Source organism: Hyla sarda, chromosome 2 (assembly GCF_029499605.1).
Source record: "Hyla sarda isolate aHylSar1 chromosome 2, aHylSar1.hap1, whole genome shotgun sequence".
Taxonomy (NCBI): Eukaryota; Metazoa; Chordata; class Amphibia; order Anura; family Hylidae; genus Hyla; species Hyla sarda.
The window spans coordinates 233,152,847-233,179,942 of record NC_079190.1 but is presented as its reverse complement, the minus strand read 5'-3'; the positions used below and the strand labels follow the sequence as shown (position 1 = coordinate 233,179,942).

Sequence of the window (27,096 nt, the reverse complement as noted above, 5' to 3'; positions counted from 1 at the left end):
TGCTTTGTAAACTCATGTGGCCTTCAATTCCGGACACATTTTCTCTTCAAAATACCAATGGCGCTCCTTCTCTTCTGAGCATTGTAGTTCGCCTGCCGAGCACTTTACATCCACATATGGGGTATGTTCTTACTTTTACTTCTTACTCTTAATGGGGTTACAAATTTTGGGGGGCTTTTTTTTTCTCCTATTTTCCCTTGTGAAAATGAAAAATTTAGGGTAACACCAGCATTTTAGTGTAAACAATTTTTTTTTAATTTTCCCATCCAAATTTAATGAAAATTTGTCAAACACCTGTGGGGTGTTCAGGCGCACTATACCCCTTGTTACGTTCCTTGGGGGGTGTCGTTTCCAAAATGGGGTCACATGTGGGTATATATTTTTTTGCGTTTATGTCAGAACCGCTGTAAAATCAGCCACCCCTGTGCAAATCACCAATTTAGGCCTCAAATGTGCATAGTGCACTCTCACTCCTGAGCCTTGTTGTGTGCCCGCAGAGCATTTTACGCCCACATATGGGGTTTTCCGTACTTAGGAGAAATTGCGTTACTAATTTTGGGGGGCTTTTTTTCCTTTTACTGCTTGTGAAAATAAAAAGTATGGGGCAACACCAGCATGTTAGTGCTGCCGTACAATACCTTTTTCATTTTTATTGGGGGGACAGTGTAAGGGGGTGTATATGTAGTGTTATATCCTTTATTTTTTTGTTAGTATAGTGTAGTCTTTTTAGGGTACATTCGCACTGGCGGGCATTTACGGTGAGTTTCCAGCTAGGAGTTTGAGCTGCGGCGAAAAATTTGCCGCAGACCAAACTTGAAGCAGGAAACTTACTGTAAACCTGCCCGTGTGAATGCACCCTGTACGTTCACATGGGGGGGGCAAACCTCCAGCTGTTTCAAAACCACAACTCCCAGCATGTACTGACAGACCGTGCATGCTGGGAGTTGTACTTTTGCAACAGCTGGAGGCACACTGGTTGGAAAACCTTCAGTTTGGTTCTGTTACCTAACTCAGAATTTTCCAATCAGTGTGCCTCCAGCTGTTGCAAAACTACAATTCTCAGCATGTACTAATCGCCGAAGGGCATGCTGGGAGATGTAGTTATGCAACAGCTGGAGGTTACGCAACTACAACTCCCAGCAAGCTGAGACAGCTGTTTGGGCATGCTGGGATTTGCAGTTTTGCAACATCTGGAGGGCTACAGATAATATAGACGACTACACAGTGATCTCCAAACTGTGACCCTCCAGATGTTGCAAAACTACAAATCCCAGCATGCCCAGACAGCAAAGAACTGTTTGAGCATGCTAGGAGTTGTAGTTTTGCAAGATCTGGAGGGATACAGTTTAGAGACCACTGTATAGTGGTCTCAAACTGCAGCCCTCCAGCTGTTGCAAAACTACATATTCCAGCATGCACAAACAGCTGTCTGGGCATGCTGGGAGTTGTAGTTTTGCAACATCTGGAGGGCTACAGTCTCAGACTGTAGCCCTCCAGATGTTGCTAGGCAACTTACCGGCTTCCGTATGATCCAGGGAGCCGTCCTCTTCTGCCGCACGATGTCGCCGCCCGCCGATCTCCGACGCTGCCCGCCGATCACCATCGCCCGCAGCCTCCGGAGGGGTAAGTGGACCTTTGGCGTTCGGTCCCCTTTGTTTCCTCGTTCTGCCCTGCCTATTGTGGGTGGGCAGGACGGGGAAAACGAAAGTAAACCCCTCCACCATCTGCTATTGGTGGTCGCGTCTAGACCACCAATAGCATGGATAGGAGGGGTGGCACCTCTGCCACCTCACTCCTATCCCTTCAGGGGGATCGTAGTTGTCTTAGACACCCACGATCCCCCTTCTATTCCATAGACCCGTAATGACCCGGAATCGGCGCAAATCGCAAGTGTGAATTCACTTGCGATTTGCGCCGATCGCTGACATGTAGTAATGATAGCAGCCATGGTGTGGCAGTATTATTTAGGGGTATCATTGGGAATATCTTTCTGAGTATAGGGTGTTTTGTTCAGTAGTAGTATGGAGTATAACAGTATATTTCTATCACTGTATGGTGGTAATATTTGCTCCTGGTTTATTGGGAACAATGGTATATAATAACTATATATGTATATAAATATTTTTTGTGTGTGTGTGCCGTGGGGCACTTGGGGGACATTAAGCTGTGTCTGACACTTAGGGGGCATTGTACTTTGTGTGGGCCACTAAGGGGGCATTTTACAGTATTGGGGGCCATTAAGGGGGTGTTACACTGTGAAGGGGGACTAAAGAGGGCATTATAGTGTGTAGGGGCACTATACAGGGGGCGTTTTACTGTGTGAGGGGGGGGCACTGCAGGCAGGCAACATACTGTGTGTGACACTTAGGGGGCATTATACTCTATAGGGGTACTACAGGGAGCATTATATGGTATAGAAGCTACTAAGATGACATTATACTGTGTGTGTGGACACTATGGTAGCATTATATTTTCTGTGGGCCATTAAGGCGGCATTATACTGTATGGGGGCACTAAAGAAGGCATTATTTTGTGTGAGGAACTTAGGGGGGCATTATTCTTTGTGGGGGACATTATACTGGTTGGGGGCCACTAAAGGAGGCATTTTACTGTGTGGGAGCCATTATACTGTGCTGGAGGCACTGCAGTGGGCATCATAACATGTGCAGACACTTAGAGGACAAAATACTGGGTGGGGAGTTATACATTTTTACACCAGAAAACTGGCATTAAATTTGTACATTATTAGTAATGCCTCTACTCGCTGTGGAGCTCTGTACAGCCTCTCACCTTCACAGCAGTCTTCTCCTGCTCTATAAACCCCTTCACTACAAACCTGTAATGTCACTTGTGTTTATCTCATAAATTCACTTACTGCTTCAGGTTCACAGTTACCACTTGGAGGAAAAAACTGGAACTTATAAACTTATAGCAAAAAGGACTTTGGGGGTACTTGTGGACAATAAACTCAACTTTAGTGACAAGTGCCAGGCAGTGGCTGCCAAGGCTAACAAAGTCATGGGATGTATTAAGAGAGCACCCTTTTAGCTCTATACTGATACCGGATAAAATATACAGTACTTAACAAAGATCAATGGGGGAGATTAATCAAGGGATTTAGTTTTTTTTTTGCTTACAAAAGTCCCACAAAAAGTCCCACGTACGCGTAAGCAACTTTTTGTGCGACTTTTGTGATTAAGCAACAAATACCAGTTAGCCCTACCTAAGAAATTTTCAGTTTTCACTTTGCAGTGGTTGGGAATTTATCAAGTGCGAAAGTCATACGCAAGTGTGACTTTTTGTAAAGCTCCGCTCCCCGGCCTCCTGCCCAAATCTACCACCTGCTAGCTATTGCAGGACTACAACTCCCAACTTGCCCTTAAAGTGAGAACATGCTGGGAGTTGTAGTCATGCTGAGCGGGCGAGTTACAATAAATGTACTAACCTATTTTCTGTGTTTTTTTTCTTCTCATTTCAGGTCCGTGTATCCTGTGGACTACTTAGGATTCGGCGGACTACGATGACCAGCGTCTTTTTTTGTTTAATGTTAATAAAATGGTTAACGAGGGCTTGTGGGGGAGTATTTTTTTTTAAATAAAAGGTTTTTTTAAACTTTATTTTTATTTTTTTTGTTTTTTTATTTACTTTACAGGCTTAGTAGTGGAGGCTGTCTTAGGGTGGGTTCACACCACGATTTTTCTAAACAGTTTTTGGATATGTTTAAAAAAAAAAAAAAAAAAAAAAAACATATGCAACCGTACAGCAAACCGTGGCCATAGACTTTCCATTCAAAACCGTATGCACCATATTGTATACGGTTGTCTCCGTTTTTCAAACCACGCGTTTTTTTACTTTTTTTTTTCTGGACAGAAATCTGTGGCCTAACACGGTTTTTGGTCCGGGTGAAAAACCATATTAAACCGTATATGTTTTTTTTAACATGAGAGTCAATGGGAACCATACAGAACTGTATGTGCGAACAGTTCCTTCCAGTTTTCACCATACTGTTTTTGACTTTCCACATTTTTTTTTCTTGGAATTTCAATCAAACAAGTGAAACTTTATTCATAATGGAGTGAAAAGTTCAAAACGTATACGTTTTTTTTTCTTAAAAAACGGATGCAACCGGACATCATTTTTCAAACCGTATACGGTTTTCAACCGTACACAGATAAAAATTTGTACAGACGTTTTGATACAGTTTAGTCAGGTTTTGAGGAATCCGTTTATTTTTTATCAATAACCTGATACAGGAACCGTATAGCAAAATCGTGGTGTGAACCCACCCTTATAGATGGAATCCATAACTAAGCCGGGGCTTAGCATTAGTCCCAAAAACAGCTAGTGCTACCCCCCAATTATTACCCCGGTACCCACCACCACAGAGGTGCCGGAAAGAGCCGGTACCAACAGGCCCAGAGCGTCAAAAATGGTGCTCCTGGGCCTAGGTGGTAACAGGCTGGCGTTATTTAGGCTGAGGAGGGCCAGTAACAATAGTCCTCACCCACCCTGGTAACGTCAGGTTGTTTCTGCTTGGTTGGTATCTGGCTGAGAATGAAAATAGGGGGAACCCTATGTGTTATTATTTTTTATTTTTTTATATTTAATTAAAATTTTATTATTTATGAAAAAACGTGTGGGTTTCCCCATATTTTCATTTTCAGCTAGATACCAACCAAGCAGCAAAAGCACTGCTAGAGCCCTGCAAAATGACCTCCAGCAGGCCACAAATGTGCATGTGTCCACTCAAATGGTCAGAAACAGACTTCATGAGGGTGGTATAAGGGCTCAACCTCTGCAGGTGGGGGTTGTGCTTCCAGCCCAACACTGTGCAGGATGTTTGGCATTTGCCAGAGAACACCAAGATTGGCAAATTTGCCTCTGGCACCCTGTGCTCTTCACAGATGAAAGCAGGTTCACACTGAGCACATGTGACAAACGTGACAGAGTCTGGAGACACCGTGGAGAACGTTCTGCTGCCTGCAACATCCTCCAGAATTACCGGTTTGGTGGTGGGTCAGTAATGGTGTGGGGTGGCATTTCTTTGGGGACAGGGGGGCCGCACAGCCCTCCATGTGCTTGCCAGAGGTTACCTGACTGCCATTAGGTAAAGAGATGAGATCCTCAGACCCCTTGTGAGAGCATATGCTGGTACGGTTGGCCCTGGGTTCCTCCTAATGCAAGACACTGCTAGACCTCATGTGGCTTGAGTGTGTCAGCAGTTCCTGCAAGAGGAAGGCATTGATGCTATGGACTGGCCCGCCCATTCCCCAGACCTGAATCAGATTGAGCACATCTGGGACATCATGTCTCGCTCCATGCTTTAGTCCAGGTCTGGGAGGACATCCCTCAGAAGACCATCTGCCACCTCATCAGGAGCATGCCCAGGCGTTGTAGGGAGGTCATACGGGCACGTGGAGGCCACATACACTAACATGTTCTCGTAGACCCAGTTTTTGAATTTTTACAAGGGGTAAAAGGAGAAAAATCCTCTCAAAATTTGTAACCCAATTTCTCTCGAGTAAGGAAATACCTCATAAGTGTATGTCAAGTGTTCGGCGGGCGCAGTAGAAGGCTCAGAAGGGAAGGAGCGACAGTGGGATTTTGGAGAGTGAGTTTTTCTGAAATGGTTTTTGGGGGGCATGTCACATTTAGGAAGCCCCTATGGTGCCAGAACAGCAGAAAACCCCCAACATGGCATACCATTTTGGAAACTACACCCCTCAAGGCACGTAACAAGGGGTCCAGTGAGCCTTAATACCCCACAGGTGTTTGACGACTTTTCGTTAAAGTCGGATGTGTAAATGAAAAAAAATGTTTTTTTCACTAAAGTGCAGTTTTTTCCCCAAATTTACCATTTTTATAAAGAGTAATGGGAGAAAATGCCCCCCCCCCCAAATTTGTAACCCCATCTCTTCTGAGTATGAAAATACCCCATGTTAGGACGTAAAATGCTCTGCGGGGCAAACTACAATGCTCAGAAGAGAAAGAGTCACATTCAGCTTTTGGAAAGCAAATTTAGCTGAAATGGTTTTGGGGGGGCATGTCGCATTTAGGAAGCCCCTATGGTGCCAGAACAGCAAAAATACCCACATGGCATAGTATTTTGGAAACTACACCCCTCAAGGAACGTAACAAGGGGTACAATGAGCCTTAACACCTCACAGGTATTTCATGACTTTTTGTTAATGATGTGTAAATGAAAAAAAAAAAAAGCATTTTCACTAAAATGCTGGTTTTTCCCCAAATTTAAAATTTTTACAAGGGGTAATAGCAGAAAATTACCCACAAAATTTGTAATCCCATTTCTTCTGAGTATGGAAATACCCCATGTGTGGACGTCAAGTGCTCTGCGGTCGAACTACAATGCTCAGAAGAGGAGGAGTGCCATTGAGTCAGGGGCCATGTGCGTTTACAAAGCCCCCCGTGGTGCCAGAACAGTGGACATGTGACCCCATTTTGGAAACTACACCCCTCACAGAATTTAATAAGGGGTGCAGTGAGCATTTACACCCCACTGGCATTTGACAGACCTTTGGAACAGTCGGCTGAGCAAATGAAAAATTACATTTTTCATTTTCACAGACCACTGTTCCAAAAATCTGTCAGACACCTGTTGGGTCTAAATGCTCACTGTACCCCTTATTACATTCCGTGAGGGGTGTAGTTTCCAAAATGGGGTCACATGTTGGGGGGTCCATTGTTCTGGCACTTTGGGGGCTTTGTAAACACACGTGGCCTTCAATTTCGGACATTTTCTCTTCAAAATCCCAATGGCGCTCCTTCTCTTCTGAGCATTGTAGTGCACCAGCAGAGCACTTTACATCCACATATGGGGTATGTTCTAACTCAGAAGAAATGGGGCTACAAATTTTGGGGGCTTTTTTCCTATTTTCCCTTGTGAAAATGAAAAATTTAGGGTAACACCAGCATTTTAGTGAAAAATTTTTTTTTTTTTTTTCATTTTCCCATCCAACTTTAACGAAAATTTGTCAAACACCTGTGGGGTGTTAAGGCTCACTATACCCCTTGCTACATTCCGTGAGGGATGTTGTTTCCAAAATGGGGTCACATGTCTGTATTCATTTTTTTGTGTTTATGTCAGAACCGCTGTAAAATCAGCCATCCCTGTGCAAATCACCAATTTAGGCCTCAAATGTACATAGTGCACTCTCACTTCTGAGCCTTGTTATGCGTCCGCAGATCACTTTACACCCACATATGGGGTATTTCCGTACTCAGGAGAAATTGCGTTACAATTTTGGGGGTCTTTTTTTCCTTTTACCTCTTGTGAAAATAAAAAAAAATTTTTTTTACACTAACAGGCTGGTGTAGACCCCAACTTTTCCTTTTCATAAGGGGTAAAAGGAGAAAAAGCCCCCCAAAATTTGTAGTGCAATTTCTCTTGAGTACGTAAATACCCCATATGTGGCCCTAAACTGTTTCCTTGAAATACGACAGGGCTCCGAAATGAGCGAGCGCCATGCGCATTTGAGGACTATATTAGGGATTGCATAGGGGTGGACATAGGGGTATTCTACGCCAGTGATTCCCAAACAGGGTGCCTCCAGCTGTTGCTAAATTCCCAGCATGCCTGGACAGTCAGTGACTGTCCAGAAATGCTGGGAGTTGTTGTTTTGCAACAGCAGGAGGCTCCATTTTGGAAACACTGCTGTACAATACGTTTTTAATTTTTATTGGGGAGGGACAGTGTAAGGGGGTGTATATGTAGTGTTTTACCCTTTATTTTGTGTTAGTGTAGTGTAGTGTAGTGTTTTTAGGGTACATTCGCACTGGCGGAGGTTTACAGTGAGTTCCCTGCTAGGAGTTTGCGCTGCGGCGAAAAATTTGCCACATCTCAGAAAACTTACTGTAAACCTGCCCGTGTGAATGTATCCTGTACGTTCACATGGGGGGAAAACCTCCAGCTGTTTCAAAACTACAACTCCCAGCATGTACTGACAGACCGTGCATGCTAGGAGTTGTACTTTTGCAACAGCTGGAGGCACACTGGTTGGAAAACCTTCAGTTAGGTTCTGTTATCTAACTCAATATTTTCCAAACAGTGTGCCTCCAGCTGTTGCAAAACTACAACTCCCAGCATGTACTGATCGCCGAAGGGGATCTGGGGGGATCGCAACTACAGCTCCCAGCATGCTGGGATTTGCAGTTTTACAACATCTGGATAGCTACAGTATAGAGACCACTGCAAACTGTGGCCCTCCAGATGCTGCAAAACTACAAATCCCAGCATGCCCAGACAACAAACAGTTGTGTGGGCATGCTAGGAGTTGTAGTTTTGCAAGATCTGGAGGGCTATTGTTCAGAGACTACCATACAGTGGTCTCAAACTGTAGTCTCGGACTGTAGCCCTCCAGATGTTGCTAAGCAACTTACCGGCTTACGTCGGATCCAGGGAGCCTGCTGCACGACATCGCCGCCCGCCGATCTCCGACACCGATCGTCGCCTGCAGCCTCCGGAGGGGTAAGTGGAACTTTGGCGCCTGGTCCCCTTCGGTTCCCTGTTCTGCCCCGCCTATTGTGGGTGGGCAGGACGGGGAAAGTGAAAGTTAACCCCCCCGCCCCCGATCTTCTATTGGTCGTCGCTTCTGACCACCAATAGCAGGGATAGGAGGGGTGGCACCCCTGCCACCTCACTCCTATCCCTTCAGGGGGATTGCAGGTGTCTTGGACAACCGCGATCCCCCTTCTATACCGGGTCACCATAGACCCGTAATGACCCGGAATTGCACAAATCGCAAGTGTGAATTCACTTGCGATTTGCGCCAATCGCCGATATGGGGGGTCTGATGACCCCCCTGGGCATTTGCACAGGGTGACTGCTGATCGATATCGATATACAGGTATGCCCTTGGTCCTTAAAGGGTCACTCTCATTAAAACTAATTTTTGCTATTGCACTCCTTATGGTAAATGAAAAATATTTCTAATATACTTCATTTAAAAAAAATGAAGTTTTCTATGTTTTATTTGTGCTTAGAAAAGCTCAAGAGCACATTTTCCCCCATCTCATACACAGACTTTGGACCAAAGTCCAAACACAGTAAGCGCCGCCTGGAGTGCTGAGGGGAAGGGGGGGGGGTGTCCAGCCTCATCCAATCATAGCTCCTCTCACACATAACTGCCATATGCTGTTGGTTGGACCCCCCCATAGCACTCCAGGCGGCACTTATAAAACATAGAAAACTTCATTTTTTTTAAACAAAGTATATTAGAAATATTTTTCATTTACCATAAGGAGTGCAATAGCAAAAATTTGTTTTAATGAGAGTGCCCATTTAAGTACCAGGGAGCAAAGGCGTACCTGTACGCCCTTGGTCCTTAAGGGGTTAAATACCCCAGAATCGCATCCCTCAGAAACCCCTCAAAAATCTTACTATAGCTCCTATCTTACCTATAGTAGGTGTTCCCATGACCCCATTATTTAGTTACATTATTATATTTGAAAAATAAGAAAAGGGGGTTGGTTTTAACTTTTATTGGGGGAGGGACTTACATGTTTTTTTGTCCCCATATGGGACTATTACAATTAGTTGTTTCATTGCATACACTGTTCAATACTGTACCATAGGCATTTATCCCACTTAGAAATATTAAGAACATTTCAGTTTGTAACAGATAGGCCAGTGTTTTCCAAGCAGTGTGCCTCCAGCTGTTCAATTTGCACAATAAAATCCTACAATATTAGAGGGGGTGCTTATAACATGTCTGCATTAGACTCATATTGGTCCAATTTATACCCTCAACAGATTAACCCCTTCATGACCCAGCCCATTTTCACCTTCAGGACCTGGGCATTTTTTGAAAATCTGACCACTGTCACTTTAAACATTAATAACTCTGGAATGCTTTTACTTATCATTCTGATTCCGAGATTGTTTTTTCGAGACATATTCTACTTTATGTTATTGGTAAAATTTCACTGATATTTGCATCCTTTCTTGGTAAAAAATCTAAAAATGTCATGAAAATTTTGAAAATTTAGCATTTTTCTAACTTTGAAAGTCTCTGCTTGAAAGGAAAATGGATATTCCAAATAAATGACATATTGATTCACATATACAATATGTCTACTTTGTGTTTGCATAAAAAAATTGACAAGTTTTTACTTTTGGAAGACACCAGAGGGCTTCAAAGTTCAGCAGCAATTTTCCAATTTTTCTCAAGATTTTCAAAATCGTAATTTTTCAGGGACCAGTTCAGGTTGGAAGTGGATTTTAAGGGTCTTCATATTAGAAATACCCCATAAATGACCCCATTATAAAAACTCCACCCCCCAAAGTATTCAAAATGACATTCAATAAGTGTTTTAACCCTTTAGGTGTTTCACAGGAATAGCAGCAAAGTGAAGGAGAAAATTCTAAATCTTCATTTTTTACACTCGCATGTTCTTGTAGACCCAATTTTTTAATTTTTACAAGGGGTAAAAGGAGAGAAATCACCCTAAAATTTGTAACCCAATTTCTCTCGATTAAGGAAATACCTCATATGCGTATGTAAAGTGTTCGGCGGGTGCAGTAGAGGGCTCAGAAGGGAAGGAGCGACAATGGGATTTTGGAGAGTGAGTTTTTCTGAAAGGGTTTTTGGAGGGCATGTCCCATTTAGGAAGCCCCTATGGTGCCAGAACAGTGGACCCCCCCACATGTGACCCCATTTTGGAAACTATACCCCTCATGGAATTTAATAAGGGGTGCAGTGAGCATTTACACCCCACTGACGTTTGACAGATATTTGAAACGGTGGACTGTGCAAATGAAAAATTTTATTTTTCATTTTCACAGACCACTGTTCCAAAAATCTGTCATACACCAGTGGGGTGTAAATTCTCACTGCACCCCTTATTACATTCCGTGAGGGGTGTAGTTTCCAAAATGGGGTCACATGTGGATATTTATTGTTTTGCATTTGTCAGAACTGCTGTAACAATCAGCCACCCCTGTGCAAATCGCCTCAAATGTACATGGTGCACTCTCCCTTCTGGGCCTTGTTGTGCGCCCCCAGAGCACTTTGCGCCCACATATGGGGTATCTCCGTACTCGGGAGAAATTGCATTACAAATTTAGAGGGTCTTTTTTCCCTTTTACCTCTTGTGAAAATGAAAAGTATAGGGCAACACCAGCATGTCAGTGTAAAAAATTAATTTTTTTACACTAACATGCTGGTGTAGACCCCAACTTCACCTTTTCATAAGGGGTTAAAGAAGAAAAAGCCCCCCAAAATTTGTTAGACAATTTCTCCCGAGTACGGAAATACCCCATATGTGTCCCAAAACTGTTGCCCTGAAATACGACAGGGCTCCAAAGTGAGAGAGCGCCATGCGCATTTGAGGCCTGAATTGGGGATTTGCATAGGGGTGGACATAGGGGTATTCTACGCCAGTGATTCCCAAACAGGGTGCCTCCAGCTGTTGCAAAACTCCCAGCATGCCTAGACAGTCAATGGCTGTCCGGCAATACTGGGAGTTATTATTTTGCAACAGCTGGAGGCTCCATTTTGGAAACAGTAGCGTACCAGACGTTTTTCATTTTTTTGGGGGGAGGGGGGGCTGTGTAGGGGTATGTGTATATGTAGTGTTTTTTACTTTTTATTTTAGGTTGGTGTCAGTGTAGTGTAGTGTTTTTAGTGTACAGTCACATGGGCAGAGGTTCACAGCAAGTTTGCCGCTGGGAGTTTGAGCTGCAGCGCAAAATTTGCGCCATCTCAAACTTGCAGCACTCACTGTAAACCTCCGCCCATGTGAGTGTACCCTGTACATTCACATTGTGGGGAGGGGGCAAACATCCAGCTGTTGCAAACTCCGAGCATGCCCTTTGGCTGTCCGTGCATGCTGGGAGTTGTAGTTTTGCAACAGCTGGAGGCACACTGGTTTGGAAACACTAAGTTAAGTAATAAACTTTCAAGTGTTTTGCAACCAAACTTAGTGTTTCCAAACCAGTGTGCCTCCAGCTGTTGCAAAACTACAACTCCCAGCATGCATGGTCTGTCAGTGCATGCTGGGAGTTATAGTTTTGCAACAATTGCAACAGCTGGAGGCACTGAGTTAGGAAACGGACAATGTTTCCCAACTAGTGTGCCTCCAGTTGTTGCAAAACTACAACTCCCAGCATGCCCAGACTGCCCAGGCATGCTGGAAGTTGTAGTTCGGCAATATCTGAAGGATCAGATGTTGCCGAACTACAACTTCCAGCATGCCCAGAAAGCCAAAGGCTGTCTGGGCATGCTGGAAGTTGCAGTTTTGAAACTCCCAGAGGCAGCAGTGAGATCGCTTTACGGCGATCTCACTGCTGCCAATGAAGATGCCGCCCTGCTGCTGCAAACTCACCTCCGGGACGCAGCGCCGCCGGGACTGCATGGAGGACGCCGGGACCGCTCGGACGGATAAGTGACGCCGGGGGACGGGACACTTAGCAGAGCGGTGTGTGTCCCGATCCCCGTGATCGGGACTCACACACCGCGCTGCTAAGTATTCTCATAGCGAAACGCTGCTATCAGCTAGTCAGATTTGACCAGCTGATAGCAGCGATCGCTGGGGGGGGGGGGTGGGGGATGAAACCCCCCGTGGTCGCATGGTAAGATGGCTGGCTATCAGTGATAGCCACCATCTTACCGGCGCTGCGGGATGCCGCGAGTAGCGGCAAAAATGTTCATGACGTACCTGTATGTCATGGGTCGGGAACACCTTGCCACCCATGACGTACAGGTATGTCATAGGTCGGGAAGGGGTTAAGGGGGTATTTTATTTTTTTATAGATCAACTGGCTCCAGAAAGTTAAACAAATTTGTAAATTACTTCTATTAAAAAAAATCTTAATCCTTCCAATAGTTATCAGCTGCTGAAGTTGAGTTGTTCTTTTCTGTCTGACAACAGTGCTCTCTGCTGACATTTCTGTCTGTCTTAGGAACTGTCTGGAGCATAAGAGGTTTGCTATGGGGATTCGCTCCTACTCTGGACAGCTCCAGAGACAGGTGTCATCAGACAGCAGTTAGACAGAAAACAACAACTCAACTTCAGCAGCTGATAAGTACTGGAAGGATTAAGATTTTTTAATAGAAGTAATTTACAAATCTTTTTAACTTTCTGGAGCCAGTTGATATATGAAAAATGTTTTTTTTTCCTGGAATACCCCTTTAATTTATCAAGTCAATTGCTACCAATGGACTAAAAGTAAAGCTGGCTGATAGCTCCCCCCTAAGTATTTAAACTGTAATAAACTTGTAAAAAAAAAAAACTGTCCCATTCGAACCCAGCCTTAATGTGACTGACTTGTCGGGTACGTTCTGATTCTGATCCAGGGGATGCACAACAACTCGCATTTACCCTGCAAGGATGCTGAAAAAAACGAGAAATGACAGAAAAGACTAATCACGTGATCACGTCTGCAGCGTTAGAGAACGTCCAGTCGACGTCAGCGTCCCCACTTCCCGTACTATATAAGGCGGAAGCGGAAATCTCGCGATCTCTTCCCATCTCCCAACATGGCGGTGAGTGTGAGCTGGAAGGCGGATTCGGCGCTTCTCAATCCTCTGCCATCCTGTCTTTGTGGTTGTGAGTTGAGTGCCGGCTGTCCGGTGTGCTGAGCTCACGGTCTGAGGGAGGTGTCGGCGCCGCTATTGAGTGTCTGGGTGGAATGGAGGACGGTCACTTGCTTGGCCTATTGCCTCCCTATGGGTGTATGGAGGGTTATGTGGTGTGCGGTCGGTTCCCTGTGTGAGGCCGCTCTGTTGCCCTACATGTGTGCCTTGGTATAGCGGGCCCAGCCTGGCCTGTACGCCATTGGCTATCTGCCTGGACATGTGTGGGGCTCTGATCACCTGCGCTGCTGGATGTCGCACACATGGTAATTGGCGGAGTGTGTTCTGTATTGTAGTATAGGCTCTGTAGGAGTCCCGTCACCACTACTGCTCCCCAATCAGGGTGTTTCCCAATCAGGGTGCCTCCAGCTGTTGAAAAACTACAACTCCCAGCATGCCCGGACAGCCAAAGGCTGTCCGGGCATGCTGGGAGTTGTAGTTTTGCAACCTTGATTTGCACCTTCATTGGGAATCACTTGGTCTAACAGGACAAAGTTGTTTCCGAATCAGGGAGTTGTAGTTTGGCAACAGCTGGAGGCACCTTGATTGGGACACACTTGGTCTAACAGGACAAAGTTGTTTCCGAATCAGGGAGTTGTAGTTTGGCAACAGCTGGAGGCACCTTGATTGGAAACACTGTTGGACTATGCTGGAGGCAGGACAGTGCCTGTCTAGTTATGTAGTCTTTTCTTGCTGGTCACTGTGTTGTAAAGTATACTAAGCCCTTGTGTTACACAGGTATGTTCTGTAAACTGTTAAATCTTGAGGACACTCTAAAGCTGTGTTCACACAACATTTTGTCTCTTGTCAGCACCCTGTCTAATGGTATGTCCACATATAGCCCAGTGTTGCTGGGCTGAATGGAGTCTTGTGTACATTTGGTCCATGTGTAGGACAGCCATGTTATGTGCGTGTTGGCTTATACGCCTGCATCACTTTCTAACATGATTAGTCTGATGGAGCCTACAATGTGGTGGTGTTGTGGCTCAGTTTGTGTTCTTGTAGTTTCCAATAAAACTCTTCAGAGATCTAATGAACTTGTTCTCTTGTAGGAAAAATCAGAAAAGGAAAATCCTATGCGTGAGCTGAGGATCCGCAAACTATGCCTCAATATCTGTGTTGGTGAGAGTGGTGACAGGCTGACTCGAGCAGCTAAGGTGCTGGAACAGCTCACCGGGCAGACCCCCGTCTTTTCTAAAGGTTTGTATGGCTGAGGGCTTTAGTCTCAACTTAAGATAGACATGATGGGTGACCAGTGGAGATCGGACATCTGGGGCCCCTATAGATTACAGGTACAAATGACAGTTTCATTACATCTATTAGCAGCATATATGTATAACCAGGGCTCTATGCTGCTTCTGAGCATTGCAAAGCCCTGAGCTTCATTCAGTTGGGGATTTAACTTATCCCCCTAGCCTTCACATAGTTTTTTTTTACATTGATACTTGTCCTTTAAATACACTTGGCACAACTGGCATACAAGATATCAGCTGTTATACTGATAAAGTTAGAAATGTAGTCACTTGAAGGAAAAACCTTAAGGGGTATGATCACACTGCTTTCCTGTCCCATTATTTGTATCCATTGGCATATCAGCGAATAAGGATGCTGATGTATACTGTTAATGGGAGCAGCGGATGCAATTTATTTCTATGGCTGAACAGTCACCACGTTTCATATGAGCTCTTAACGGGAGCTGTTGTGCTTTTAAATTAGGGTATACATCCAGAAAGGAGTCACTAGCTGGCTTTGCTTGGCCATAGAGGTGAATGGGGGTCTGCTGCTCCCATTAAAGGAAAACTGTCACTAAACTCCCCGCACTAAGCAGAGGTACTGGCTGGTAGTGCGGGGGACGCTGATCAATATGCTGCCTACCAAGCCCGGATTGTACAGCCGTTTGCCTGTTATCTTCATTATTCCTGGTATGCAAATGATCTAACTGGCATGGACGGGTTTACATGCCTCCATCTGGCACTGATGTCAGCGCCGCTCATCTGCAGAACCACCCGGCTTATGAAAATTCATCCCCTCCTGGTGCCCCCTCTCCTTCCTGCTCTTTACAGGACTCCACTGCGCATGTGCTACTTCATATGTACACCCGGTAGAGGCCTCGCACAGGAGTCCTGTAAAGAGCGGAGAGGACAGGAGGTGCTGGGAGGGGATTATTCATAAGCCAGGTGGTTCTGCGGACAAGTGGCGCTGATGTCAGTGCCAAATGAAGGCATGTAACCTTGTCTGTGCCAGTTAGATCATTTGCAGATCAGGAATAATGAAGATAATGGGCGCATGGGTGGATGGATCTGGGCATGGTAGGCAGCATATTGCTCAGCTTCCCCCGCACCACCAGCCAGTACCTCTGGTTACTGCAGGGGGAGTTTAGTGTGTGAACAGGATTTCAGTTAAGTTGGTTTACCTGGCAAAAGTTTGTCAACTGTGCTGTTCTGACACTAGTTCCACAGCTGACCTTACACATGTATATAGCTAGATCTATGAAAAGGCTGCAGTGTCCTGCTTTAGAAGCTCTGCTATGCATATTTATTGTATATTTTTTCCCCCGTGCAGCTCGCTACACCGTGAGGTCTTTTGGAATCAGGAGAAATGAAAAGATTGCAGTTCACTGTACAGTCCGGGGAGCTAAAGCAGAAGAAATTCTTGAGAAGGGTCTTAAGGTACAAATCATAGGATAGAGACAAATTGTGAATACTACCTTGGTTTTGTGCATGTAAAATCTGCAGCAGAATATAGAAACAGCTGTCAAGATTTGGAAATCTGCTTTGTCAGACAGAAATTACCTGTGCGATTTCTACACATGTAGCAAAAGCACATTTATACTCATGGCCTTTTACCATTAACACAAATAAAGGCAGAAGCTGGAGGCTAGGGATCGACCGATATTGTTTTTTAGGGCAGATACGATAATCTGTCACCTTTCAGGCCAATAGCCGATAATTTATACTGGAATATCGGTATAAGTTATCGGCTGTTTCAACACGACCCCCCCCCCCGGCGGGGCAGAAGCCTTTGCAGATCAATGATTTAAAGCGGGTGCTTTAAATCCATGAACTGCAGTGGCTTTTGTGGTGCCAGAGACTGCCGCTGCTGCCCACTTCTCTCCCCCTGCCTGTCCTGAGTCTAACCACCAGTTACCCCATTGCCTCCCCCCCCCCCCCCATCCTCTGGCCACATGCCACTGCCCACATATTGCCACCGCCCCATCGCCTCCCCCATACCCGGTGTTAATTACTTGTTCCCAGGGGTCTGCGATCCTTCTGGCTCCATCGGCATCCTGCGCTGTCACTGTGCGCACTGACGGTGACGTTGCGTTGGGGACGTCACTCGTCATTACGCAGCACACAGCAATAGCGCAGGAGCCAGAAGGATCGCGGACCCCCGGGAACATGTAATTATAACATGGGGGATGCAGCAGTATGGGGGAGGCAATGGGGCAGCGGTGGCCATGGTAGTCTCTGGGCAGGGCATTATGGGCAAGGTAATTGCCAATTCCGATAATGTCCAAAATCGTGATTATCGGCCAAACCGATAATCGGACTATTCCTACTGGAGGCACCGGACTAACACCTGAGACATTATGTATGTACAGCAATGGAAGTCTTGGAAAGAAACGGTTTAATATGGTGAATGTGAGGTGGTGCCTGGGGATCCATAGACACAAATAAGCAAACGAAGTCCAGCAACTCACCGCAAAGATATGCTTCAGAGAAGTACAGACGCCATGGATGTCTGGGATAGTGCAGGAAGCAGAGGCTACAAACTGGTAGGTTTTGCACTTGCACTTCTTCTTGCCTCATTAATGAGGCCGGAAGAAGTGCACGAAACCAATCGGTTTGTAGCCTGAGCTTCCAGCACTATCCCAGACATCCATGGTGTCTGTACTTCTCTGAAGCATATCTTTGCGGTGAGTTGCTGGACTTCATTTTCTTTGCTTATCTGCTGTTGCCATTAACCCCCTCAAGAACTCGGGGATTTTTTGCTTCGTTTTTTCCCCTTCTAATAGTCATAATTAGAATTTTCTGCCTACAGACCCTTGAGGATTTTTACTCTGCCAATCATACTTTATGACAAACTTGTTACAATTTTGGCAATGTGTCCTGGCTGCTTAAAGCAAGTAGGACAAACTGGATGCGAAGCATGCTCAGCCCCTGCATTCACTTCATACACTTACAACCGGTGTCCTCTAGGTGTTAAATTCATTGTTTGGCATTGCAGTTATTGTGGCAGTAACCACGCTGCAGAACTGAATAGAATATTTATATTTCAATTTGTGCAGCAATGTTTTAAATCTAAAAGAATAGTGTATGAAAACTTCCATGCATGTTTTGCTGTGGAACTTGGGATAGCACTCAAGGTAGCATCCGTGCTATCTCTGGCAACTTTCTTGTCTCAAAAGGACACAGGAATTGCAGAATAGCAGAGACTGGATGTCATCAGAACTGCAGCAGATCTTGGAAAAGGGAGCACAGTGCTTCACTTCGGCTCAGCCTGGCGTTTATTAGATTGTTAGACACCCTTCCCTGAAGTTTGCATTAGAAGCCAACATTGTATTTCCCAGAATAAGTGCTGAGTTGTATAACAGGCAGCTGCCACATTGGTTGGGGGAGATTTATAAAGACCTGTGCAGAGGAAAATTGACGACCAGATTGCTTTAATTTTTTTAAAAGGCCTCCAAAAAAGAATGCAAAGACAATCTGGTTGCTATGGGCAACTGGTCAACTTCTTCTCTGCACAAGTTTCGATAAATTTCTTCCTCTGCAAAGGTTTAGATAAATCTTCCCCATTGGGAGAGTGGTGCAGTTGCCTATGGCAACCAGAGCTTCTCTCATTTTATAGACCTGTTGCCATGAGCAACTGCACCACTCTTCCTCTGCCCAGGTTTTGATAAATCTTCCCCCCCTAAAGCAGGGGTCTCAAACTTGTGGCCCTCCAGATGTTACGAAACTTAAACTCCCAGCATTCCTGACAGCCATTAGCTGCAATGACTGTCTGGATGTGTCCAGGCATGCTGGGAGTTGACGTTTTGCAACGTCTGAAGGGCTGCCAGTTTGAGACCCCTGCCCTAAATTTTCAAACTGCCTCTAAATTGAGGTAGCGACAGAGGTATGGCTCTTAGGGGTGAATATTTATTTATTTTTTTCCTTTGGGGGGTCCCTTGGCAATGGTATCTTAGCAGGTGCTACTACTGGTGCTCTTTAACTCTTCTTTATGGATTGTATGAAATACTGTCCCTGTATAGAAATATTAAAATCAAATGGTTCCCCCTGGTGATGGCTCATTGCATGTGGGGGTTACCTGATTGTCTTGGGTTAGTCAGCTGACCCTGCTTGGTTATTTACATAAACAAGTGATTGAGTCTGCTATTGTCAATTTTGCAAGCCAAAAGTCTTAGGCTGGGTCCACACTACGTTTTGTCCCATACGGGAGCGCATACGGCAGGAGGGAGCTAAAAGCTCGCGCTCCCGTATGCCATTCACTTCAATGAGCCGACCGGAGTGAAACGTTTGGTCCGGTCGGCTCATTTTTGCGCCGTATGCGCTTTTACAACCGGACCTAAAACCGTGGTTGACCACAGTTTTAGGTCCGGTTGTAAAAGCGCATACGGCGCAAAAATGAGCCGACCGAACGTTTCACTCCGGTCGGCTCATTGAAGTGAATGGCATACGGGAGCGCATACGGTCACATACGGGAGCGCGAGCTTTTAGCTCCCCCCTGCCGTATGCGGTCCCGTATGGGACAAAACGTAGTGTGGACCCAGCCTTAGCCTTACTCCTCTCCTGCATGTTTTTAGTAAGTTACAGGATATAAATACAAATTACAAACTGCTGGTAACCAGTTCATATTAATTGTATCCCAGGATATATAGAATGCCAATCTTGAACAGTAATGAATAAGCAAGGTGTAATGTAGGAGCTACATGTGCAGGAGCTATACTTTGGTAGATCTGTAAACCCCAGTGTTGCTAAGATATAGATCTTGGTGCCAGTGAACACTGTTACATGTTGGAATGGATCCCAAGTTACTCTGCTCTCATTTGGTAGATATCCGTTCTGACTTTGTCTTTATCTTCTAGGTCAGAGAATATGAACTGAGGAAGAACAACTTCTCTGACACAGGAAACTTTGGCTTTGGTATCCAGGAGCACATTGATCTGGGAATTAAATACGACCCAAGCATTGGAATTTATGGGCTGGATTTCTATGTGGTATGTATATTGGGAATGTCTTTAACTATAGAAGTTGGCCTGACATCAGAAAGCTAACATACAATTAGTTAAAATGGGTGTGCCAACATTGGTTAAAAATAGAAGCACGTAGCTTGCCTTTCAAATTTTTTTTTTTCTCAGAACTGGGGCAGTTTTGTTTTTTTGGGGGGTTGGGGTATTTGTCCTGTACTGCTTGGTTAAGCGTTTGCTCAGCACTAAACTTCCAGAATTTTTTTTTTTGTAGTCTTCATCTGTTCCCCCTCCCACAGCAATCCTACCAGTCCCCTACCCAAAGCTCCATCTTCAGTCAGCTGTAAACACTCCTCATTCTCCCTAAATATCCCAGTAAAGATATATATGACCAGGAGATGGTGATGTAGGCTATAAAGTGTGGTCAGATGATATCCTTCATAGGGCTGGAACTCAGACATGCCTCAAAGACAGAGAATTATGCACTGAAAAGGAGAACACAGCTCCCGGTCAGGTGTAAATCATGTCAATGCATGCAAGTCCGTTCAGCATGCTTCAAATAAGTTGGTCTTAGTTTTTATAAAAATATATTCAAATAATATCCCTGTGAGGCTGAGATTGGAGTAATTAATGCGATTACAACTTGGCATCCTATTAGCCAAAGCAGTATAGATTTTAATGTCTGTATTGACCTTTAATCTGACTCAAATAACTTGAAATGTGAAAATGGCATTCTGATGTAGGCAAAGCATAGGCAACCTCCGGCACTGCAGATGTGTTGGAATAAATCTTGTATGTGTTGGCTGCATTATCATCTGCAGGATGCCTATGCCTGCTGTAGACAGCTGCTATCAGTCATGGAGTGGATGCAACTGCTCCTGTCAAGGTCTACACTCCCACCGATCAGGTGTTAAAGATAGTATGGCAGCCTTTCAAAGAACCTGTAGTTTTCCTACACTACTGATTAGAAGTGTCATAAATCCTTAGTAAATGCTGTTTTATACTCTGCCTACAACTCGTTTGGCATTTTTGTGGTTTAAATTAGTCTTGACCCGGGACTACCCCTTTTTAACATTGTAATTGCCTGAACCCCCAACTAGAATTGAAGATCTGGTTTGAATGGAACAGCATTAAGCATGCATGCTACTGCTCCAGGTCTTATGGCAGTGCTTAACTACACTGCTCAAAAATAAAGGGAACACTTAAACAACACAATGTACCTCCAAGTCACTCACACTTCTGTGAAATCCCACTGTCCACTCAGGAAGCAACACTGATAATCAATTTCACATGCTGTTGTGCAAGTAGAACAGACAACAGGTGGAAATTATAGGCAATTAGCAAGACATCCTCAATAAAGGAGTCTTTCTGCAGGTGGTTACCACTGACCACTTCTCAGTTCCAATGCTTCCTGGCTGATTGTCACTTTTGAATGCTGGCGGTGCTTTCACCCTAGTGGTAGCATGAGAGTCTACAACACACGTGGCCCGGGTACTGAGATGAGATCCTCAGACCCCTTGTGAGACCATATGCTGGTGCGCTTGGCCCTGGGTTCCTCCTAATGCAAGACAATGCTAGACCTAATGTGGCTCTAGTGTCGGCAGTTCCTGCAAGAGGAAGGCATTGATGCTATGGACTGGCCTGCCCATTCCCCAGACCTGAATCCGATTGAGCACATCTGGGACATCATGTCTCCCTCCATCCACCAATCCATGTTGCACCACACATCAGGAGCATGCCCAGGCGTTGTAGGGAGGTCATACAGGCACGTGGAAGCCACACACTACTAAGCCTCATTTTGATTTGTCTTAAGGACATTACATCAAAGTTGGATCAGCCTGTAGTGTGGTTTTCCACTTCGATTTTGAGTGACTCCATATCCAGACCTCCATGGGTTGATACATTTGACTCCATTGATTTTTGTGTGATTTGTCAGCACATTCAACTATGTAAAGACAAAAGTATTTCATACGATTAGTTTGTTCATTCCGCTGCTGCTTCATTCAAATAGGACATGAGACTCCTGACCAGTTCAGTCCTAAAGGATTGAATGGCTGAAAAGTAATTGCATAAGGATGCCAACATTAAAGGACTACTCCAGAGGGGAAAAGTTTTCAAAGTTAAAGAAACTTGTAATTACTTCTATTTAAAAATCTTAATCCTTCCAGTACTTATCAGCTGCTGTGCTAAACAGGAAGTTGTGTAGTTCTTTCCAGTCTGAGCAGTGCTCTGATCCATCTTTCCTTCAGGAACTGTCCAGAGCTTTGCAAAGGGGATTTGCTTAGGCTCTGGACAGTTTGACACTGATCAGTGCTTTCTGCTGCCACCTGTCCTCCTGGAAAGAATACCCATCTTCCTGTGGAGCATTTAGCAGCTAAGTATTAGAAATATTAAGACTTTAAAATAGAAGTGACTTGCAAATCCATAACTCTGGCACCAGTTGATGGGAAAACATTCCCCCTCTGGACTACCCCTTTAAAGTAGTGGTTGCCATTATCCCAACAATGTCAGTTGTTGGGCTACATTCACATCACTCTTGTCATACTGTTTTGAATCGGTTTTGGTTTGGAAATGTATCCCTCATTGACAAAACTGCTTGCAATCATATGCTCAATATTGTTTCCATTGACTAGTGTTAAACATATGGTTTTTATAAAGGACACAACCCTTTAAGCAGGAAAAAGGCACAAAAGCTTGGTTGACTGCAGTTTTGTGCATGACAAAAACTTACACAACCAGATACATCTTGTGTACCGTCTTATATGGGAGGTCAATGTATACGGTTAGAAGTTCTTGAAATTGTGATGTGAATGCACTTATTTACTCTACTATTTAGTCCTCTAATCAGCTGCTGTGGCACAAATGCTTGATGTGGTTCTTTAAGTTTTTGCTCTGGATTTCATTCATGGCTTTTGATGGAAATTTCAGCTCAGTTCAGTGTGGAAGGCCTAATTTAGTAGAAAACATCTGTACGGGGCGATAAGAAATAAAAGCATGTGTGTGCGTGTGTAGAATTGGTTGTAATGAAGTCTTAAGCAATGAGTATTTCTACAGGTTCTTGGGCGTCCTGGGTTCAGTATTGCTGACAAAAAGCGCAAAGCTGGCACTATCGGTGCAAAGCACAGAATTGGTAAAGAAGAAGCCATGCGCTGGTTCCAGCAGAAGGTGAGCTCTATAGTGACTGCTTAAATCTTAATTTAAAATGAATTTGTGTCTAATTGATGTGAACTTGTATAATCCTTTGTGGTCCTATACTGTTCAGGAGTGTACTAGGCAGTCGCACCCTTGGCTGTATAATCGCTCACAAGTTAAAATTTCACACCCATGACTATTCCTTGACTTATCAATCTATATACCCCTTTTCAGGAGCAGTGGGGCATTTCATACTGTAAATCAGGGCATCTAGGAATAGTAACATTAATACATTTTTACCATTTGTCCTCTCTAAACAGCACTTGTATAGGTACAGAACATCAGTGATGCTTCTGTGGAATTTGCATAAGGAGTGTAGCTTGCACATGGCACTAGAAATGGGGAAATTGTCTAAAACTGACACTTGGCAGTAAGCAAAATGCACCAGTTTTATCTATTTAGGGTGTTTGCTGATCTGAAACATCTGTGGCGGGTCATTTGCCGTTTATATGGTTTGTACATGTTCTAGTTGACAATTTAGGTGCACTTTAGTTCAGACTTGCACTTAATTTTTAAGCTGTTGCTTCTTATCAACTGGTGCCAGAAAGTTAGATTGGTAAATCACTTCTATTTAAAAATCGTAATTCTTCCAGTTCTTATCAGCTGCTGTATGCTCCAGTTGTGTAGTTCTTTCCTGTCTGACCAGTGCTCGCTGCTGACATGTCAGGAACTTTCCATAGTAGGAGCAAATCCCCCCCGCCCCCCATAGCAAACTTATCTTGCTCTGGATAGTTCCTGACATGGACAGCAGTGTCAGCAGAGAGCACTGGTCAGACAGAAAATAACTACTCAATTTCCTCTGGAGCATACAGCAGCTAAGTACTGAGGATCAAGATTATTTTTTTTTAATATAGTAATTTACCAATCTTATAACTTTCTGGCACCTGTTGATTTTGAAGAAAATGGTTTTCCACTGGAGTACCCCTTTAAGGTCCCTGAAGTAGGTGCTTAATATGAATCTGCAGAAAGGTCTCTTGCATCATGTAACTAGTGGGGTTTGTCTGGAGGGGACTGGGGTTTAAGATCCTATTGTCCACAACATACAGTACTTCAGTGGCCAAGCTGACAGACCGATCTGCCTTGAGTGGAAGCATAGCTGACTTCCACATCCTCAAATGTCATGACCAAAATGTTGGTGTTCATGTGACACAATTTGGTGATATGGAAAGTAACCAGTTGTAGCCACGGTCATTGGAATAGCTGCAGCTTAGTGCTTTCACACTACGTTTGTAGTGTACGGTTGCTGGATCCGGTTGGGAGGGGCAAAAGCTGGCTGCTCCTGTATCTCAGCCAGAACCCCATTCATTTCAATGAGCTGATGGAGTCACACTGACTCGGTTGTCTAATCTTTGCCCCGAATACGGTTTTCTAACCGGACCTAAAATCATGGTAGACCACGGTTTTTGGTCCGGTCAGAAAACTGCATATGGTGAAAAATGACAACCGGAGTCGGCATTTGACTGCGTTCAGCTCATTGAAATGAATGGGGTTCTGTCCAGATCCAGCTGGGATACGGGAGCGGCTGGCTTTCACCCCTCCCAACCAGATCCAGCAACCGTACACTACATAGTGTGAAAGCGCCCTCAACCTGGTGATGGAGACCCTAACTAATCTATAGTGTTCATAGTTGCTATGAGGGAGACTTATATCTGCCTTCCTGATATTTTATTGGCTGAAACATGGCACAAAATGTTTGCAATTTTGAGCAAGTATTTTGTGCAATGTCAAAATAGGCAACTTCAGCAAAAGTGACTGAAATGCAGTGCTCCATTTTTGACTATGCAATGGACAAGATTTATTAACTAGAACTAGACTTTTTTATTTAGAAGGTGCAAAAATAATGCACTAACACTAAAAAGCAAATTCATACCACCTCTGCCTTGCCTTAAAGGACAAGGTTTTTTTTTAGATATAATCCCTGTTGGTAACAGAGTAAACAAGTAGACACTTGGTAGTCAGATATTATGAGCAGTTTTCCAGCCTTCCTACCAGTCAGTGACTGACAGGGTTCAGTCTATTCACAGTAATCACTGAAGGGGGAGCTGGAGCCACCGCTCATAAATATCTGATCATGTGATTAACATGGATTATCACGTGTAGAGCAGCCATGAAGAAACCTATTCTTACACAAGATCCCTTTCCCTGCTTGTGAGCAGCATATTTGAGATTCCCTTTTGAGTGCATGCAAACTCCAGTAAAAGTAGATGGTTTGGCATGGTTGTGGATGTCAGTGGTTTAAAACATGTATTCATGTTGGCTTTTTATAGCACTGTAATCAATGACTATATAAAATCATATAGCTTGTGGGGTTTTTAGTACTCCAGAACTGGTGTGAATGCACATGGAATAGTGGCAATGATACACTGGTCTGACATGTGACTAGATCAGTACACTTGTAGCCATTAACAGGACCAGTCTACTGGCTTTGTTACCTTTTTAACCACACTTCAAAAAATTAACTAACTTTCCTCTTCTCTTTCAGTATGATGGAATCATCCTCCCTGGAAAATGAGCTGCTTAAGTTTATATAAATTCAATAAAATATCTGTTGAAACACCCTTGTACTGTCTTTTATTACAGCATTCACCCCAAAAGTCTTCTGGAGTGTATTTGGACCTTATTTATTGGAATGAACACAGGCCTTGTTTCTCAAAGCAACCAATCAGTCCATCTTTAGGGGTATTCTCAATTTAGTTATCCCCAACAAAGCTGGAGGGTCCAGCTGAAGGGCTTCCTTCTGATAATTTGGGGAACAAATTTCTTCCATTCTCTGTGTAGGGCTGACCAAGGTCCCAAACTGATCATTTGAATTTGGGAATAGCCCTGTAAGTTTACCAGACATGGAAAGCGGAGCTTGGGTTAGGGGCATTGGGCCAGGCTGAGCTTCTATCATGGAGATCAGATAGTATGTTTTATAGTTTTCATTGATCTTAAAGTGTAGTGTGCACAGACCTACTTAACTGTTAACATGTCATAGATTAATTTGTCTACCCTCTGGTGTATGGGGAGATCTAACAAAACCTGTCCAGAGGAAAAGTTGCTGTGTCCTTTGCTTATTTCACTTTTGAGATCTGGTTGGTTGCTATGGACAACCAAGTTAGGCTGGGTTCACACTACGTTTTCTCCCATACGGGAGCGCATACAGCAGGGGGAGCTAAAACCTCGCGCTCCCATGTCATTCATTTCAATGAGCCGGCCGGAGTGAAACGTTCGGTCGGCTCATTTTTGCGCCGTATGCGCTTTTACAACCGGACCTAAAACTGTGGTCAACCACGGTTTTAGGTCCGGTTGTAAAAGCGCATAAAGCGCAAAAATGAGCCGACCGGACTGAACGTTTCACTCCGGCCGGCTCATTGAAATGAATGACATACGGGAGCGCATATGGTGGCATACGGGAGCGCAAGGTTTTAGCTCCCCCCCCCCCCCCTGCCGTATGCGCTCCCGTATGGGAGAAAACGTAGTGTGAACCCAGCCTAACTTTCTCTGGACAGGTTTTGATCTCCCCCTATCTGTATTATAAGCTGCTCTGTAGACAAACATGAATGTTTCAGTTTAGTATTGTAACATCTGCCTACTGCAATGTTTCCCAACCAGGTTGCTGCCAGCTCTTGTGAAACTACAACTCTAGGCATGCTGGGAGTTGTAGTGTTGCACTGGTTCATTGTTGAAAATAGAACATGTAGATAATCTTTAATGGTCTATAAACACGTACAGTATTCTGTGCAGACTTAGGCGCAGGATTTTCTGCTGCAGATTTCAATGTAAATTGACTGAATACAACATGAAATTCTGTGCAGAATACTGTATGTGTGAATAGACCCTAAATCAGTATTTCCCAACCAGGGTGCCTTCAGCTGTCAAAATACCCAGTGTTCCTAGACAGCCTCTGGCTGTCTGGGCATGTTAGTAGTATTGCAACAGGCCATTGTGGGGAGACGCTAAGGCCATGTTCACACTAACCTACAGTGAATCTCACATCAAAACATGCTCGAACTTTCCCTTCAGGGTTTGGTATTTGTAAGCTCCCATTGAAACTAATAGGAGCTTAGTGAGGTGGCTCCAGCGATTCGTGCCGTTTCCCTCCAAAACAAGCAGACGTTACTTGTGTGAGGTGAATTTGGTGCG

General features: G+C 44.4%; 1 protein-coding gene across 1 annotated transcript; it reads left to right on the top strand.

Moving 5' to 3' along the window:
* Positions 1-13,387: 13,387 nt before the first annotated feature.
* On the top strand, positions 13,388-25,525 carry RPL11 (ribosomal protein L11). The gene is made up of 6 exons (XM_056556620.1): positions 13,388-13,502; positions 14,645-14,792; positions 16,155-16,261; positions 19,678-19,809; positions 22,834-22,944; positions 25,454-25,525. The coding sequence occupies exons 1-6, from the start codon at positions 13,497-13,499 to the stop codon at positions 25,481-25,483; spliced, it is 534 nt and encodes a 177-aa protein (XP_056412595.1). The 5' UTR covers positions 13,388-13,496; the 3' UTR covers positions 25,484-25,525.
* The last annotated feature ends 1,571 nt before the right edge of the window (positions 25,526-27,096 follow it).